The 17,811-nt window shown below is 57.6% G+C and overlaps 1 protein-coding gene across 4 annotated transcripts; it reads left to right on the top strand.

Annotated features, from left to right (window-relative positions):
• Positions 1–485: 485 nt before the first annotated feature.
• STK11IP (serine/threonine kinase 11 interacting protein) lies at positions 486–16,094 on the top strand. Of its 4 annotated transcripts, none has more exons than XM_072812737.1 (25): positions 486–559; positions 728–813; positions 3,496–3,701; positions 3,879–3,953; positions 4,226–4,321; positions 4,693–4,800; positions 4,916–4,987; positions 6,246–6,372; positions 6,624–6,727; positions 6,852–6,947; positions 7,153–7,194; positions 7,386–7,532; positions 7,721–7,805; positions 8,348–8,677; positions 8,851–9,056; positions 9,393–9,509; positions 9,609–9,786; positions 12,113–12,343; positions 12,461–12,564; positions 13,445–13,542; positions 13,635–13,813; positions 14,040–14,121; positions 14,327–14,397; positions 14,874–15,121; positions 15,702–16,094. In XM_072812737.1, the coding sequence occupies exons 2-25, from the start codon at positions 753–755 to the stop codon at positions 15,849–15,851; spliced, it is 3,213 nt and encodes a 1,070-aa protein (XP_072668838.1). In that variant the 5' UTR covers positions 486–559; positions 728–752; the 3' UTR covers positions 15,852–16,094. The 4 variants fall into 4 exon arrangements, with proteins under 4 accessions (XP_072668838.1, XP_072668836.1, XP_072668837.1 ...); XM_072812735.1 differs by having other exon boundaries at positions 13,953–14,121; XM_072812736.1 differs by having other exon boundaries at positions 6,831–6,947.
• Positions 16,095–17,811: the final 1,717 nt, after the last annotated feature.

Genomic DNA, 17,811 nt, shown 5'->3' with positions numbered 1-17,811 from the left:
AAAAAAAAAAAAAAAAAAAAAAAACCACAGGCAGCCCGGGTGGCCCCAGCGGTCTAGCGCCGCCTGCAGCCCAGGGCCTGATCCTGGAGACCCCGGATCGAGGCCCGCGTCGGGCTCCCTGCGTGGAGCCTGCTTCTCCCTCTGCCTCTCTCTCTGTGTCTATGAATAAATAAATAAAATCTTAAAAAAATAAAAAAACCCCCACAAAACCCAATTCTCCTTGAGAAGCCAGTTCCGTTAAAAGACCCCCAGTCCGGGAGCTGGGGCGGGGGCGTGGCTTGGACGGTGGGGGCGTGGCTGGGGCTGGGGGCGTGGCTTGGACGGCGGGGGCGTGGCTGGGGCTGGGGGCGGGGCTTGGACGGCGGGGCCCCGCTGCGGGCCGTTGCGATGGCAGAGGGACCGCCCCCGTCAGGCGCGTCCGCACGACTTGGGGCGTGGCTTCCGGCGGCGCAGGCGCGCTTTCCGGCCGTCCCGCCGGCCCTCCTTCCTTCCGGGGCGGGACTTCCGCCCTTATTGATAAGCGCCGGGCTGCACAACTGGTGGGAGGAGCGCCCGGGAGGTCGGTCCGGGTGTCCTGGCCTTCGCTTCTCGAAAGGGAACCCGGGGGGACGCTCTTCCCCGCTTTCTTTCTTGCTTCTTTCTCCGCGCGAGGCCTCGGTTTGCGCGGACACCCTGGGCTTTTGGTACGACCAGCCACCTGAGGCTCTTCCGCTTCCTCTTTTCCCAGGCCCCGCCCCCGGCGTCCCGTGGCCATGACGACGGCCCAGCGGGACTCCCTGGTGTGGCGGCTCGCGGGGCTGCTGCGGGAGTCGGGTGAGTGCGTCCCCGGCGAGCTGGGGCTGGAGCGCGGTGCGGGCGCGCCCTGCCTTCCAGGGGCGCCCCCGTCTTGGGAATCGTGGACTTACAGCTCTTCAAGGTCACGACGGTTCGGGCGTCTATGCATTTTTTTTTTTTTTTTTTTTTTTACGGTTCCGGAGTATATTCTCCGGTGAGTGACGCTGCACACCAGCCGTCCTTCGGGACCCCGCTCCGGTGCCGCACCCTCTGATGCTTCCAGAGAACAGAGAGCTTTACTTGGCTGCGGGTCTCTGGAGACCAGGGCCAGGCATCACCACTGCTGCGGGGCAGGGCGCTCAGTGCACGAGGTTAGGGAGTCAGATTCACCGGGGTCGGGAGCCCGACTCTTTCAAACGTGGTGACGTTGTTAAGTTTTCTGAGCTTCAGTCTTCCTCGGCGGGGAAACGGCATAACGATCGCACTTAGACTCAAAAGGTGGTTGTGGGGTTTAATGTTAATCCCCAGAGAGCATTTGGGGCGGTGTTTGCGGAATGAGTAGAGGCTGGACCCTGGTAGCTGTGGTTTCTCCAAGTTGTCTCGGTGCTGGGCGCGGCGGAGCCACGCTGGTTGGTCACTGTGGTTGACGTTAGTGTGATAGAACAAGCTTTGGCTTTTTTTTTTTTTTTAATTTATTTATGATAGTCACACAGAGAGAGAGAGAGAGGCAAAGACATAGGCAGAGGGAGAAGCAGGCTCCATGCACCGGGAGCCCGACGTGGGATTCGATCCCGGGTCTCCAGGATCGCGCCCTGGGCCAAAGGCAGGCGCTAAACCGCTGCGCCACCCAGGGATCCCCAAGCTTTGGCTTTTTAAAAAAGATTCATTTTTTACTTTTTTAAAGCTTGGCTTTGAGATAAGACAGAAGTAGCAACTTGCTACCATAATCTTACTGAGTAAGATTATAATCTCAATCTTACTGAGTATTGTTCTCCAAGACCCCGGTTTCCATCTCTTTAAGAGGTGGTCAGTGGTGCTTCTCTTCAGGACATTCGGTGACGTTTAAATGAGGTAATGGAGTGGTCTGCGGCCTCCCACCTGATTCCTGTTAGCTGCCTCCCCGCACGTTGTACCCAGTACTCCCGTTGGTGGGGTCTGTGGAATCTCTCTTTAGAGCAGTTGTACTTTCTGGTTTGCGCCCCCCCCCCCCCCCAAAGATTTTATTTATTTGTTCATGAGAGACACAGAGAGAGAGGCAGAGACACAGGCAGAGGGAGAAGCAGGCTCCCTGTGGGGAGCCCGATGCAGGACTTGGTCCTGGAACCCTGGGGTCATGACCTGAGCCAAAGGCAGATGCTCAACCACTGAGCCACCCAGGTGCCCCTCTGGCTTGTTTTGCTAACTGTATACATGTTTTATTATCTCTTCCACACCAGGAGGCTCTTTGAGGGTGGGAAGAGTCTTTGAACCCTGTCCACATCTGTCCCTGGTGTCTAGTACCTGGAACGTCTTTCATGTAACGCTGCAGGATTTACCAGTTTGTTTGGCACCAATCTGGCCTGGTGCTCCAGGGGTTAGGGATGATTGGTGTGTGTGTGTGTGTCTGTCTGTCTGACTATAAGAGATGGCAAGAGAGGGATTTTTATGGTGATGGAATGGAATAGTTTTGTATCTTGGTTGTGATGTTGGTTACAGGGATCCACACCAAACAACAAAAGTGGCATAGAACTGTATGTGCGTAGCAGCATCAGATTGCTGACTTTGATATTGTACCACATTTACATAAAATGTAAACGTTAGTGGAAACCAGGTGAGGAATCTAGGTTATCTCTCTGTAATATTTCTGCAACATCTTTCAACTCTATTATGTTTTTGTTTTTGTTTTTAAAGTAGAAAAATATTTCTCCCTGCCTACCTCGTGGTTGTACTTTTGAAGGTGCAGTGATGGATACCAAGGTGAATGAAAGATGTCCTCAAGGATGACAATCTCATTAGAGAGAGCTGTTTTAACATGGAGATTGAGAATAATACCCATTTTATAATGAGCGGTTATTTTTTCTCTGGCATGCATTTTGGGATGGTTTGAAAGTTTCTCTAAGTGCTCGTGTTACTCTTGCAATCAGAAAAAGAAGTAAAGATCAAAGATATGGGCCGTCTGGCCGGATCAGCAGTGGAGCATGTGACTCTTAATCTCGGGGGTTGTGGGTTTGAGCCCTATATTGTGTGTAGAGTTTACTTAAAAAAAAAAAAGATGAAACGCTCAACTGGCTTTTATGTAAAGTGAGTGATGATAGTGTAAAAGGGCAGCAGTGCTTGCCTAGAGGAGGAAGGTCTCTTCCTCCTCAAGTGGTCTCTTGGTCTCTTCCCACTCAAGCTGGGCAGAATGTGTCAGAAATAAGACCTCTGTGAATCAAATTGACTGTATTCCCAGCTCTTTGAGTAGACCAGACTCTCTTGAGCAGATGGTGAAAGAAAATTTGGAAAAGTTGGTTGGATGTAGTGAATGCAAAGTCATATCATCAGGCTGGAGAGTTAAGACTTTTTGTGGAGACAGAGGGGAGCTGCCCAAGACTTGTGAGCCGGGAGGAGATGGGATGACCCTGGCAGTGGAAGATCTACAATGTGGAGGGGACTGGGTGTATCCTGTGGTCACAGAGTCTCAGAATAAAGGGAAAGAGCCCTTTGTTATGTCCTCCTCCCTGTCTGCCCCTTTCCCTGCAGGCGACGTGGTCCTGTCTGGCTGTAGCACGCTGAGCCTGTTGACTGCCACCCTGCAGCAGCTGAACCATGTATTTGAGTTGCACCTGGGGCCATGGAGCCCTGGCCAGACAGGCTTTGTGGCTCTGCCCTCTCACCCCGCCGACTCCCCTGTCATCCTCCAGCTTCAGTTCCTCTTCGATGTGCTGCAGAAAACTCTTTCACTCAAGGTCCTGCGCTGGGAATGGAGTAGGATGCTTGGGGGTGTGGGGGCAGGGGGCCTGGGCACATGAAGTCTGCAGGGCCCAGATCCAGAAGATGTGGGAGCTGTAGGTGCCTGTGTGGAGGAGGAGGGGCCCAGGAAGGGGAGTTGTGCTGGCCTCGGTGACAGAAGTGTTTTCTTTTAGCTGGTACACGTCCCTGGTTCTGGGCTTCCAGGGCCCATCAAGATTTTTCCCTTCAAGTCCCTTCGGCAGCTGGAGGTACGGTGTGTTGGGGGATGCTGGCACACAAAACCCAATTTGAGGCAACCTTTTGGGAATGGGGAAAGAGACGGCCCCCTTTGGTGGGCAGGCCAGGCCTGAGCGTGCCCACTGCTCTGCAGTGACGCACCATTCATCTCGTGCATTTAATGCTTCCCTGAACCATAGTTGGATTTGTCACCTTTTCCCTCCCTGTAAAAAGAGGGAAGTGGGATGAAGCCTCTGCCTTTTGTGAAAGTGTCTCCCAGCCTCCCTCCCTTCCTCCACCTCAGCTCCGAGGTGTCCCTCTTCACTGCCTCCGGGGCCTCTGTGGCATCTACTCGCAGCTGGAGACCCTGATTTGCAGCAGGAGCATCCAGGCCCTAGAGGTAAGGAAGATAAGGGCTGGGCCTGGATCCCTGTTCTGGGGACACAGAGAACCAAGCTCTGCTGTTCCCCTTCTTCGCAGCCTTCCCCGCTTCCCTGCGGACAGTGTCCTTGCCCCTCTGCTGTGCTCCCGTGGCAGCACCATGTTCCTATGGGTGTTGATGGTCCCACCTCCCGTCTTGTACTCAGTATTCTCATGTCCAGGTCCCCATTCTTCCACAACAAACTCCTGGGGGCAGGGCCCTGGGCTTGTTGTCCATCCATCTCTCCAGACCAAGCTTAGTATATAAAGAACAAGTGAATGGCTAGGGGACAGCATGGCCTTGGAGCAGGGAGGAGGGGACAGCGGATGTAATGGAGCACCCTGTCTCAGGAACTCCTCTCAGCCTGCGGCGGTGACCTCTGCTCTGCCCTGCCCTGGCTGGCTCTGGTCTCTGCCAACTTCAGCTACAATGCACTGACTTCCTTAGACAGCTCCCTGGTGAGTGCCTCCGAGGGAAGGGGGCTTGGGGGAAAGAGGGAGGGCCCTTAGGGAGGAGGGCCAGCTGGCTGCCTGAAGGTGTCTGATTCTTTGCTGCTCCCCCCTCTCCCCCCAGCGTCTCTTGTCAGCTCTCCGCTTCCTGAATCTGAGTCACAATCAAGTCCAGGATTGCGAGGGCTTCCTGATGGTGAGTCTGAGCAGGCTGCTTGGGGCTGGCACCACGTGGGTCTGTGATCATTCTGCTCCGACTCTCCTGGCCGGGTTTTGCTCCCACCTTACTCCTGTCCCACACCATCCCCCAGGTTGGGCTCACCCTGGAGGCAGTACTCTTTGGGAATTCAGGCCGTGGCATAGGAGAAGCCAGTGTTCAGATCTCAGCTCCTAATCCTTGTGTGACTTGGGATAACCAGCCTCCAAGTTTCTTAATTTGTCAAGCAGAAATCATAGGAGGACCTGCTTTTATAGTATTAAAGTGCTCCGGAGGTTGTGTGATGTTACATAGCCCTGCATCTAGCTCAGGAAAGGTAGCTTGGGGATGATGGTGGAGAAGCTTCTCCCAAGTCTCATGCTCAGAGACAAAATTGGACAGTAGGGGATCCCCGGGTGGCTCAGTAGTTTAGTGCCTGCCTTCAGCCCAGGGTGTGATCCTGGAGACCTGGGATCCAGTCCCACGTCGGGCTCCATGCGTGGAGCTTGCTTCTCCCTCTGCCTGTGTCTCTGCCTCTCTCTCTCTCTCTCTCTCCCTCTCATGAATGAAAAAATTAAAAAAAAAAGTTAGACAGTAGTTAATGTGGTGAGGACAGATTTTAATCCGTAATACACCACTGCGGTGGTAATAAGCTATCATGCTGTGTAATCAGTAGTAAAACATTCTAATTTGAGATAAACTTCAGCATGAACTGAACTTAAATTTGATTTGTGCAGAGATTACTGGGCATTTTAAAGGGAGAGTGAGGGAGAAGGCAGAGGCTTGAGCAGAATCTCTCCTTGACCAAACTAGTCTGTTTCCTCTGAAGTCAAGGAAGTGGAAATTTACAAAAAGCAGGAAGGGGGGTTGTTGGTCCACGTGAAATCTGTCGGGGTTCAGGCTTGCCGGAGTTGGCCGCCTACCTTCCCACCGAGGCTGGGAGACAGGGGCTCTGTCTTCAGCTGTTGATTGGACCAAACTAAATTCTCCTGGCAGCCTTGGGTTTTCCTAGGAGGGAAGGTAAGGGAGCTGGAGTTGTCTTCCCAAGGATGTGACCTTGAGCTATTAGGAACTATGCTGGTATTTGTTCAGCCCTGTTAACGTTGGTAGGGGGTGGGGTGGAGGACCCGAGAACTCATTTGTGGTGCAAGTGTGCAGTCTTTATAGAACAGGGTTGAGGCCTACTCGAAGAGAAGGCTCAGAGGAGCCCAGCTAGGGTCTGGTCAAGGAGAGAACCTTCATCACCACTCCTTCTCAGGACTTGTCTGAGCTCTACCATCTGGACATCTCTTATAACCACCTGCGTTTAGTGCCGAGAGTGGGACCCTCGGGGGTGGCTCTGGGGACCCTGATACTGCGAGGCAATGAACTCCGGAGCCTGCAGGGTGAGTGCAGAGCATGGGGAGGAAGGTGGAGGGCTGGGGAGTGGGGGAGGGTGGGGCAAACATGTAGGGGTGTAGGGGCGGTGTGAGACTCAGGGTGGCCTGGGTCCCTGGGTCCCGTGTGCATCCAGAGCCTAATGTGGGCCTGTGGGTAGGTCTGGGGTGCCCAGGCTCGTCTTTCTGCTCTATGCTCCCCCAGCACCCTGCCTCCCCCTGCAACACATGTCCTTCCTCCCTTCTCGCCTCTGCCCCAGGCCTGGAGCAGCTGAAGAACCTTCGGCACTTGGACTTGGCATACAACCTACTAGAAGGACACCGGGAGCTGGCGCCACTGTGGCTGCTGGCTGAGCTCCGCAAGGTGAGCGCTCCGAGCTGGCAGCCAGCTTTGCGCCTCTCCCTCCCTCCCAGGCTGGTTGGGTTCGTGCCCTTCCTCACACAGGGAGGCCTGAGGCCCGTCTCAGTCTCCTCTTCCTGCCCGTCAGCTCTACCTGGAAGGGAACCCTTTGTGGTTCCACCCTGCGCACCGAGCGGCCACCGCCCAGTACTTGTCACCCCGGGCCAGGGATGCTGCAACTGGCGTGAGCAGTCTTCTCCTGCCCACTCTGCTCTCCCTTTCCTGCCTGTCCTCCTCCCCATCCTCTCACCACCCGATCCCAGGGGAGGGAGGCCTCGGCCCTGGGCCCCTAGCTGAGCCCATGGGTCCCTGCATGGCCGGCAGGGCCCCCTGGGTGGGCAGCAGGCATTGCACCACCAACACGGCCCCTCCCCCCTGTCTTTGCTTAGTTCCTCCTTGATGGGAAAGTCTTGTCAGTGACCGACTTTCAGGTTAGTGTGCTGGGAGCACCGGCAGGAGGAGGCCATCCGAATCCACTTGGGAGGACAGGAAAGGGGAGGGGGCCCCTGGGTAGGGGTTCCTTCTGGGCAGCTACACAGTAGGCCCCTCCGTTGGCTCGCCCAGTGGGCAGAGGTGCACCTCTGGCTCCCACCTCACCCTCCTTCCTGTTGTCACACGCCAGACCTCCACGTCCTCGGGGCTTGGCTCCTCGGCCACACCTCTGCATGGGCCAGCTGGGAGTACTGTCGAAACCTCAGGTGGCCCTGACCTGAGTGACAGCATCTCCTCTGGGGGCATTGTGGCCCAGCCGCCTCACCGGAAGGTCAAGGTAAAGAGCGTCTCTGTGCCTGGGGTTGGGGCCTTTTATGGGGGTCCTGGGTTATGGATGGGCTGGGAAGAGAGAGGCCACCTCCTTGCCTGTGGGGGTTTTTCTGGGTAAGGGTGGGTGTGTGGCGATGGACGGCGGGGTGGGGGGCCCTGGCTCTCAGAGAGCGTTGGTCCCGTGTCCACCTTCAGAGCCGGGTCCGTGTGAGGCGGGCAAGTATCTCAGAACCCAGTGATACAGACCCAGAGCCCCGGACTCTGGATCCCTCCCCGGCTGGTAAGTGTGCTGTGGCCCGGCTGCCCTGCCCTCCGTCCTGCCCTCTGTCCTGCCCTCGTCCTGCGTCAGTCCTGCCCTCTGTCCTGCACCAGTCTCTGAGCGCTGCAGTGGAGCAGGGCGCTATAGAGGGCCTCAGTCCTTCTAGTTTAAGGAAAGAAGAGACTGCCCCTGGGCAGCATTTTCCAAAGGGTTTTTCAAGGAACGTGAATTGTGGGGGATGTGGAAGGGTCACTTGATGAAAGCTGGGCTGACCAGCGTTAACTAGGCGTGCTCCCTCCGGGACATCCCAGGACCCCTGTACACTCCCAGGTATCCCGAATCCCTTCCTCAGCAGCATGTACTGCATGGTTCCCACCAGCCCTGAGCACGGTGTTCCCTGGGGCACGCTTTGGGACACGCTGCTGAGGAGCAGCCTTTGGTCTCCCTGTGATCCCCCCATTACATCACTTCACCTCGAGGAGCAGTGGGAAGAGAGGCTGGGGTCGTTGGGGGTCATGGGGAGGCTGCAGGCTCACTAAGCGGTCCGCTCCCCACTGGCCCAGGGCGGTTTGTGCAGCAGCACCGGGAGCTGGAACTCTTAAACAGCTTCCGGGAACGGTTCGGCTGTGACTGGCTGCAGTACAGGAATCACCTGGGGGCGTCTGGGACCCCTGTTGTGGCTACGTCCTCCAAGACCCCTGCCCTCAGCACGCTGCCCCTGAGCCCAGGGTCTGTGCCCAGACCTCCGCCCCCAGAGAAGGAGTCCCCGCAGGAAACGGCGGAGGAGGTCAGGCCAGAGCCGGAGCTCCAGGAGGAAGGGGGGCTGGAGGAGCAGGGGAAAGAGGAAGAAGGAAAGGAGGACGAGGAGGAGCAGGAGCCCGATGAAGTGGAAGGTGAGCGGTGAGCGCTCGCTTGGCAGCTGCCAGGGAGACTGGGCCAGGTGCTGCTGCTACATCTGGGAGAGTTGGGAAGACCAGGCTTGGTGGGGGTTGACCCCTTCTGGAGGGAGGGCCAGAAGTTGCGGAGACCTGTCCCTCTCACAGGATTGCTCTCCTGGTCTCCGCAGTGGAGCTGTGTCGCCCCATGTTGGTGTGTCCCCTGGAGGGGCCGGACGGTGTGCGGGGCAGGGAATGCTTTCTCCGGGTCACCTCCAGCCACCTATTTGAGGTGGAACTCCAAGCAGCTCAGACCCTGGCCCGCCTTGAGCTCCAGAGCCTGGAAACGGCTGAGGTGGAGCCTGAGCCTCAGACCGAGAGGCGGGCAGCGCTCGAGGTGAGCGGCGGTGTCCGGGGTCCTGGCAAGGGTGCTGGGCTCCCTGCAGGATCCGACTGGGACAGCTGGGTGCTAGGTGCCAGGCACCGAGTGGCGAGTCTCCCCAGCCTCTCATGGACACTTGGAGCAGCGCAGCAGAGCTGTGGGGTCCAAGACGTGGCCCCAGACGGCCTGGAAGGCTGGACTGAGGGGTTGGGCCGCTGAGCTAGAGTGTGGATGTCAGCAGGCACATTTTCACGACGTCCGGAGCTGATTTTCTTGCACGCTGTCAGTATAACCCAGATGCCTCCAATCTCTCCCTTCTGTTTCCTGCCTGGTCCCCCTCTGTGTGTGCAGGGCTCAGATCCCCTCCCCGGGGCCCCTGTCCTCGTTCTTCGTTTCTCCTACATTTGCCCTGACCGGCAGCTGCGTCGCTATGTGGTGCTAGAGCCCGACGCCCATGCAGCTCTCCAGGTAACCGCCTCAAGTGAGGCCCAGGAGGCTGGGGGAAGACTGGAAGGCCGAGGGCCGGGGTCCGTTGCTCACAGCCTCTTCCGGCACACCCTGTTTCAGGAGCTGCTTGCTGTGTTGACCCCAGCAGCCACCACGGCTCAGCGTCAGCTTGGGGAAGCAAGAGACCCGCTGCGGGGCAGACTCCAGTGTCTCCGCTGTGGCCAGGAGTTCAAGCCAGAGGAGCCCAGGTTGGGGTTGGACAGTGAGGAAGGCTGGAGGCCTCTGTTCCAGGAGACAGGTACACGTACCTTGCCCTTGACCTTCCTGCACACAAGCCTCCCCCCCTCACCCGTTTCAGAGACCGTGGCTTCGAGGAAGGGAATGTGGAGGGGGAGCCCCCGGGAAGGAAGGAGTGGGCACCAGTTCTTCTGTCTGGAGGAGAAATGAAACTGTCTGCCGGATACATTAAAAAAAAAAAAAAAATCCAAGTGAAAGAAGAAATTTTATCCTTTTTTTCTCTCTAAAAGTCAGGAAACGCAATCTCCGTAATTGTTGAAACGTACTCACTATTTTTTCATAACTTGCAGGCTTTTTCCACTTTTTCTGGGCTGATACTTAGAAACTTCATAAAAGCTCCTTAGCCCTCACCACAGCGTGGGTGTAGTGCTGTCCCCAGAGCATGTTTGGCTGTTGAATAAGATGTTTTGGAGGTTGGCTGAGGTTGTCCTGCCTGGACTGACCTTGTTGGCTACTTGAGATCGAGGGGTGCCTCATGGCATCTCTTCACATGCTCTTCCTTAAAGCGAGAGAGTTTTCTACCATGGATCAGTCAGGAAGCAACGTCTTTGTAGATATAAAACAGAAAAGAGATATTCTTGATGCTGTCTGTGTTGAAACATGTGACTTACTAGCTGGTTTGGCTGCTTGGCAGCAGCTGGACAGGACTAAAATTTTGAGCAAATAGGCCCCTCTCCATCCCCCACCCTGAACCTCTGCGGTGGCACCAGGTGTGCGGTGGAAACAGCCCCATCCCCTCCAAGACCTCCCTGTACCGCGTGGGGTCACGTGGCCCCTGAGTTCTGAACCTTCGGGGGTCATTATTATTGAATGTTCCCCTGTGCTATGTTCTTCTGTTTGAGCCTCGGTTACCTCATCTGAATAGAGAAGAGAGTGAACTTGCCCTCCATACTGTTAGGAGATTTATTTATTTATTTTTTAAAAGATTTTATTTATTCATGAGAGACACAGAGAGAGGGAGAAAGAGGCAGAGACACAGGCAGAGGGAGAAGCAGGCTCCATGCAGGGAGCCCGATGTGGGACTCCATCCCGGGACTCCAGGCTCATACCCTGGGCTGAAGGCAGGTGCTAAACCGCTGAGCCACCCAGGGATCCCTCGTTAGGAGATTTAAATGTGATAAAAGGACACCAGGCACAGTATCAGCACAAAACAAAGGTCCTGTGTAAATGGTAGCTGCTGCTGCTAGCCTCAACTGGACAGTCGAGGGCAGGAGGTGTCGATTTTTTTTTTCTTTAAGATTTTATGTATTAAGGAGAGTGAGAGCACAAGCAGGGTGAGGGGCAGTGGGAGAGGGACAAGCAGACTCCTAGCTGAGCAGGGAGCCAGACGCTAGGCTCGATCCCAGGACCCGGAGATCATGACCTGAGCCAAAGGCAGACACTTAACTGACAGCCACCCAGGTGCTCCAGTTTTTTTTTTTTTTTTTTTTAATTTATTTTGAGAGAGTAGGAGAGCAGGTGTGCATGAGCAGGGAGCAGAGTGGGAAGGAGAGGGAAGGAGTCTCAAGCAGACTCCCTGCTGGGCGAAGGGCCTGATGGAGGGCTGATCCTATGACCCCAAGGTCATGACTGCAGATGAGCCAGAACCAAGAGCCATCTGCTCAACTCACTGAGCCTCCCATGTGCCCTAGGTTGTGTTAGTTTTTTGACGGTTGTTTTCCTCATTTGCACATTGGGACCCAGAGAGTTTTGATTCTATTGTCAAAGGGTCCCGCGTGTGCCTGCTGTAGCTGCTCAAAGAATGTTTGTTCTCACTGCCGATCCACCTGCCCCCCCCCCATCCTTTATTCTTTACCTGACCGTTCACCCATCCTGACCACCCCATAGGACAGGCACTGGCATCACTCCATTCCAGAGGAGGAGCTAGGCTCCGAGAGCTTAGGTGACTTGTAATTGGATAGCTGACACCAGTAAGTGACAGAGCCTGGAATTGGACCCACACCTGGCTCCCTGCCTTCCCGATCTGTTGATTTGGGGCTTTCAGATGTCGCTGGTGGAACCTCAGAGCACATGACAGCCCGAGGCTGTGGGAGGGGCCAGCGCAGGGCCTGGCTGAGGTTGGTCCTCTTTGCAAAGGCCTGAAATCAGAAGGTGGGGTGTTATTTTGAGGAGGTTGTGGGCCATGGTCTGGGTTGGTTCCTCCCTCACTGGGTTGGAGAGCGGTGGGTTAGCAGGCCTGCAGAGGAGGTGGGGCGGGTGGGAATGGCAGGGAGTGTATGCAGCCAAGGTGAGTCCAGGAGGGGGCGGGCAGTGTTTATGAGCTTGGGGGGGGGGGGGACTGTGGCCTTCTGTGGGGGGGCTCACAGGGATGGTGCTCATCCCTGCAGAATCTCCAGCTGTGTGTCCACACTGCGGTAGTGATCATGTGGTTCTCCTGGCTCTGTCTCTGGGAGCCACCAGCAGGGAGCCTGGGCAGGGAGAACAGTCGCCAGCGCCCTCGCAGACGGTCAGCGCCATCCCCGACCCTCCGGGGCACAGTGACCCCGGCAGCAGGGCTGACAGGGCCCTGTCCCCAGCACCGGTCTCCCAGGATCGCCACAGTTGGAGCCTCAGTCCCCGTGAGTAGAGGTGAAACGAGACAGAGGTGGTATCTGGGGGCGGGAGGAGGCCAGCCAGGGAGGTGAGCTGGTGCTGTGGTAGCCGGGGCTGCCTGACGGCCCGCTGCTTGCCCTTAGCCCCTGAGCGCCATGGCCTCCGCTCTGTGGACCACCGGCTCCGGCTCTTCCTGGATGTCGAGGTGTTCACCGATGCCCAGGAGGAGTTCCAGTGCTGCATCAAGGTCTTTGCCCCTAGCTCACCAGAGTGCCCACTGTTTCTGCCGTAGCAGGCCGTGTCAGAAAGTGGCTCGAGAAGCTCCTGGTTTCAACTCTAGAGGTCACTTGCAGTGGCTCTGGACACGTTCCTTTGGTACCTAAGTCTGCTGTTGCCAGTCTACACCAGGGATGGCACTGCCTGCCTTACAGGGTGCAGTGGTATCTGCGCACCGGCGTCTGGCAGCTGCCTAGCTCAGTGCCAGGCCCTCACGTGGGGCCTCCCGTCACTGTTAGAAGTGACAACGTTATTGGTGTCTCTGTGGGCACCTAGCATTTGCGAGACACTAAGGATTCAGAGTAAATCAGTCTTGCCATCTGTCTTCTACTCTGGTGTGAGGAACCCCATGACTGTGAGAGATGAAAGTGCTGGAATCAGGCTGAGGCGTCGGACCCAGCCTGAGGGACAGCGCCTCCCCTTCGAGGGGAGCAGATGTGAGATGGGATCCAGGTGTCGAAGGATGGGTTGGAGGGGAGCAGGGAGAGGAAGCAGCGCATGTGTGGGGCCTGAGAGGAGCTGGCTAGTGGGGAACCTGTTGCTCTGGGGGCAGCAGGAGGTTGGGTGGGGGCAGGTGCCCTGAGACAAGGCTGAAGAGGCAGGCAGGGCCGGTTGGGGGCAGCCTCAAGTGTCTGCCAAGGAGTTTGGAGCTGATCCCAAGGGCCGCGGGAGCCCCAGAGGCAGGGGAATGTGGAGAGTGGGTCGGAGTGGCACGATGCTAGGCGGCGGGTTCCCTGTGAGCCGACTGCAGGTCCGGATGCGGGGAGGAGGGGAGGGCTGCGGGGACTGTGCTCTCAGCCCGGCAGCCGGCTCCCGGGTCCCCTCTCTCCTCACCTTCCTCTCCCCCTTAGGTGCCGCTGGTGCTGGCCGGCCACTCTGGGGAGTCTGTGTGCCTGGTGGTGGTGTCTGACCACAGGCTTTACGTGCTGAAAGTGACGGGGGAGATATGGTGAGCGAGCAGGGCCACGGGACGGGGCAGGGCTCCCCGTGGGTCTCGCTCCGCTCACCTGTTGCCACCACTCCGGCCCTCCCTCTCCACAGTGGGCCTCCAGCCAGCTGGTTGCAGCCAGCCCTGGCCGTGCCCCTGCACGACCTGAGTGGCATCGAACTGGGGCTGGCGGGACAGAGTCTGCGGCTGGAGTGGGCTGCCGGTGCAGGCAGCTGCATCCTGCTGCCCCGAGATGCCAAGCGTTGCCGGGCCTTTCTGGATGAGCTCACTGGTAAAAGAGGGGGAAGGGAGGCGCAGGGCGGGCGGGTGGGGGCCGAGGGGTCACGGCTGCCCATGTCTGGGAGCCGCAGTGGAGACAGACAGGTGATAAGGCTTGTCCCTTGTAGAAGTTTCTGATCTCTATAAATCAGGAGAACGAAAGGTCTTGAGAGGTGGAGAGGTTGGGATAGAGGAGAGGGAGCGTCTGAAGCTCCCCGTCCCTGGCTGGCTCTGTCCAGATGTCTTGCAGGCTCTGCCCCCCAGCTGGAGGAGCGGTGTCAGGGCCACAGAGGAGGAGGTGACCCCGAAGCACCGCCTCTGGTGAGTGGATAGGAGGTCGAGGCTGCAGTTGGTGCCCACACAGCTGCTCGGAGTGCAGGCCTCTCTACAGGCCGCAGCCACGGCTGGGCCCTGAGCACCTGGGTGGCCGCCTGTCCTCACACGTGACCCCGCCCTGGTTGCTCCTCCCTGCCCCCCTCAGCATTTCCTACCCCCTGGCTGACCAGTCCTTCCCCCCCGCCCCCAGGCCGTTGCTGGAGAGAGACTCTTCCTCCGGACCTCCCCTGTTCTTCTACCTTCGGGTGTTCCTGGTGGAAGGTGAGGCTCCTGTACCCTGTCCTGCCCTGGCCCCTGGCAGGCCCCCAGGGCCGCTGTGTACAGTTTCTAGAATCTGGACATCCTCTCACAGCCACAGCCTCAGTCCTCCTGGCCTCTCTGAGTGGGGCCGGGAGGTTTCCTGGGTCCTCAGTTGCTTCGGGGTACAGGCTTTCTGTGAGTGGAGCAGATTGGCTGGGCCTGCCCCTCTCCATCTGCCCCTCTTTTACCTGGAGAGAAAAAGGTCAGAGGAGGCCGGGAGGCTGTAGGGTTCCCTTTGTCTTGGGTCTTCGAGGTTTTGGAGGCTAGAGATGCCTGGAGTTTGGAAAAGGGAGAGCTGTGGCCTCCAGGGGCACAGGCTGCCCAGTGACCACCTTGGCAGCATGCGGTTTGCTCCTGCCCTGGTCCCAGGATGCCGCCCCAGGGCTCTGGGCTCCTCTGTGGCTTCCTACTCTGGGCCTCACCCTCTTTTCCTCTAGGCTCCGAGGCCTGCCCTGTGTCCCTGATGATGACTCTGTCCACCCTGTACCTGTTAGAGGAGGATCTTGTGGGGTCCCAGGTGGAGCCCACTCTTCCAGCAGCATCTGGTGAAGCCTCTGAGCAGTCCCTGCCCTTGGGGCTGGGCCCTTCTGTGCGCATCAGGGAGCAGTGGCCCCTCAGCAGCTTGAGCTCGGTGCTGCTCTATCGTACGGCCCCAGGGGACCTGAAGCTGGTCTTCTACGATGAGGTGTGTGAGAGAGAGATGTGGGGAGTGGGGAGCAGTCGTGGTGGGGGGAACACGGAGAAGCAGGGCACAAGGAGCTGGGGGCTCGCTGGGTTTGGATGAGCAGCAGGTAGAGAGGGTCGGGGCTGGCAGTGGGGGCGGAAGCTCCGGGGCGGAAGCTTCCGGGCCTGGATCCTGCCTTGTGTTGAGGGACACCTTTCGTGACGCACTGGCTGCTGCTTGGAGTCCGCATTTGTTCAGAGGGAGCCAGCCCTCTGATCTTCCCAGCTTCCGTGGGAAGAGGTGCTGTCCTTAGGCTTAGGACGGATGGAGAAACTGAGGCTCAGAGGCAATTAACCAGTGTGTCTGGGTCACAAAGGGTAGATCCAGGAATTGAACTGCATCCTTGGAATTGACTCCAGAACGTAAGTTCTGGAAAACAGGGCTGGGAGTGGGCAGTGGTTTAACGAAACAAGACTGAAGCCGTGGGGGTTCTTCAGTAGGTGTTCTGATTAAGCAGCTCCAAGTCGGGTTTTCTGAGGACTGACAGGCTCGGGGGCAGGAAGGGCCCCCTAGCCTCAGCTCACCACGCCCGCTCTGCCAGGTGTCCCGGCTGGAGAGTTTCTGGGCGCTTCGTGTCGTGTGTCCAGAGCAACTGACGGCACTGCTGGCCTGGATCCGGGAGCCCTGGGAGGAGTTGTTTTCCATCGGACTCCGGACTGTGACCCAAGAGACTCTAGATCTTGACCGGTGAGGCTTCTGTGCCCACCCCGCCTGCCTTGGGAGCCGTGGCTGCAGATGCTCCCTCCTCGGACCCCTTCTGCGGACTTTGGCAGCCTTGGGGGCTCGTCAGTGAGGCCCCGGTGACCCAGGGCACACGGGCAGGGTGAGAGGAGTCGCTTGGCCCGGTTGGCCCCAAGGGGCAGGCTCCGTGGTTGGTAGGAATGTTTCTCTTGCACTTTGTCTCAGGTATCAATAAAATTGCTTCCATTCCGGATGCCACGGGGGTACATCCATGTGTCACTCTGCAGCCTGCTGCTCCTTCAGCTCTTCTAACACACAGCACCCCGCCCACAGCTCCCCCTGCAGGGGGCAGCCCAAGCAGCCTCAGCCTTGTCTATCCAGGGAGCCCCCTCTGCCCCAGCTGAGGGGAGCAAGTAGGACCCCTGACCCGTGGGTACCAGGCCTCAGCGAGCCAAGCCTGTTAGGGGGCCCGATGTGGATATCACTGCCCAACAAATGGGGCCAGTTTGGTTCTAGGTCTCAATTTACAGCTGGGAAATAATGAGTATCTCCGGTGTGGGCAGTGGGCGCTGGGGGTGAGGGGTGTCTGGGGAGGAGGCAGGTGGACATGGGCTGTGGAGGGAGCGCTTGCCCCCTCCTCATGCAGCCTGGTCCTTCACCTTCACCTCTGTCCCCGCAGCCACAGTGATCTGTCCAGAGGGGCTCACGTGCTCGGTGTGGCTGCTGGAGCACCCAAGAAAGAGGCTCACTTTCCCCGTGAGGGGTGCTGAGAGGGTAAGCCTGGAGCTGTGGGCCACGAGGGGGGAGCTTTCCTGAGAGCGGAGCCGTGTAGAGAGGTGGAGGCGGGAGTAGGAGCACGCAGGGCCGTGTCCTGCTGGTCTCTCCGGGGTCCCTGGACCAGCTGTGCCTGCAGGCAGTCCCTGGAACTTCAGGTTATGTGAACTAAAGGAGGTCCCTTCCCGTTTCTTCTCTCTCTCTCTCTCTCTCTCTCTCTCTCTTGCTTACGCTAATTGGAACCAAATAATGAGCCGCAGAAAGGGTCCCAACTACATAAATCCCCACTCTAACTTGAGCCAGTGTGACTTGGGATTTGATCTTTGCATCTGAAAATGGACACAGCAGGACAAGTGGCCCCCACGTGTCTGTGCAGAGGCCCTGGGAGGAAGGCTCGGGCTCGGAGCATTGGAGGCTCCAGCCCAGCTGCCCTTCGGCCCAGAAGCTGGGCTCTTGCTGAGTCTGCTGTGTGGTTGTGGGGTGGCTCTCGTCTATGGAGCAGTGACATGCCGGGCGCTGAGCCAAGTGCCTAGTGATGGTATCTGCTCCTCACGGGGGTCTGGGAAGTGGGTGGCTTCTCGTTACAGGAAGTGGGCTTAGAGGAATTAAGTGACTCGTTCAAGGTCACGTCAGTAAAGGGAGGAGACCTGAATTGTCCAGGATCATATGACCTCACGGCCTGGCATTCAGCAAACCACAGAGCCCCACGGCCTCCCCTTCCCTGCCGTTAAAGGGCCTCCATGCCCATCCCCGCTCACGGGGTGGGACCTCGGCCCCCCCTGCCCTGCACAATCCTGCACTTGTCCAGTACAGGCGAGCCGGATGGACCGTACGTATCTGAAGTCATGTCATGAGATGTTAGGTGAAGTATTGATCCATGGGGGATTTTCAGCCCTTCCGGCTGAACAGCAGAGAACAAAGATGCCAATCTTCAGGCGTTAAGTGGAAGGACTAAGTGGTAAGAAATTTGAAAGGGTCATAAAAGGGTATAAAGAGCTCTGCAGTGGGATGAGGGGAGAGTTATTTTTTTGACTCTTATTTTTTTTTTAAGGTTTTGTTTATTCCTGAGAGACAGAGAGAGAGGCAGAGACACAGGCAGAGGGAGAAGCAGGCTCCCTGTGGAGAGCCTGATGCCGGACTGGGATCATACCCTGAGCCAAAGGCAGATGCTCAACCACTGAGCCACCCAGGCATCC

Source organism: Canis lupus, chromosome 36 (assembly GCF_048164855.1).
Source record: "Canis lupus baileyi chromosome 36, mCanLup2.hap1, whole genome shotgun sequence".
In the NCBI taxonomy this organism is placed as follows: domain Eukaryota; kingdom Metazoa; phylum Chordata; class Mammalia; order Carnivora; family Canidae; genus Canis; species Canis lupus.
This window is presented reverse-complemented; position numbering and strand designations above follow the sequence as displayed.

Coding starts and splice junctions, on each gene's coding strand:
- STK11IP (XM_072812734.1), top strand. CDS start 753: ATGACGACGGCCCAGCGGGACTCCCTGGTGTGGCGGCTCGCGGGGCTG. Junction 9,510..9,608: donor ACGCCCATGCAGCTCTCCAG/GTAACCGCCTCA, acceptor ACCCTGTTTCAG/GAGCTGCTTGCTGTGTTGAC. Junction 15,122..15,701: donor AGCTGGTCTTCTACGATGAG/GTGTGTGAGAGA, acceptor CCGCTCTGCCAG/GTGTCCCGGCTGGAGAGTTT.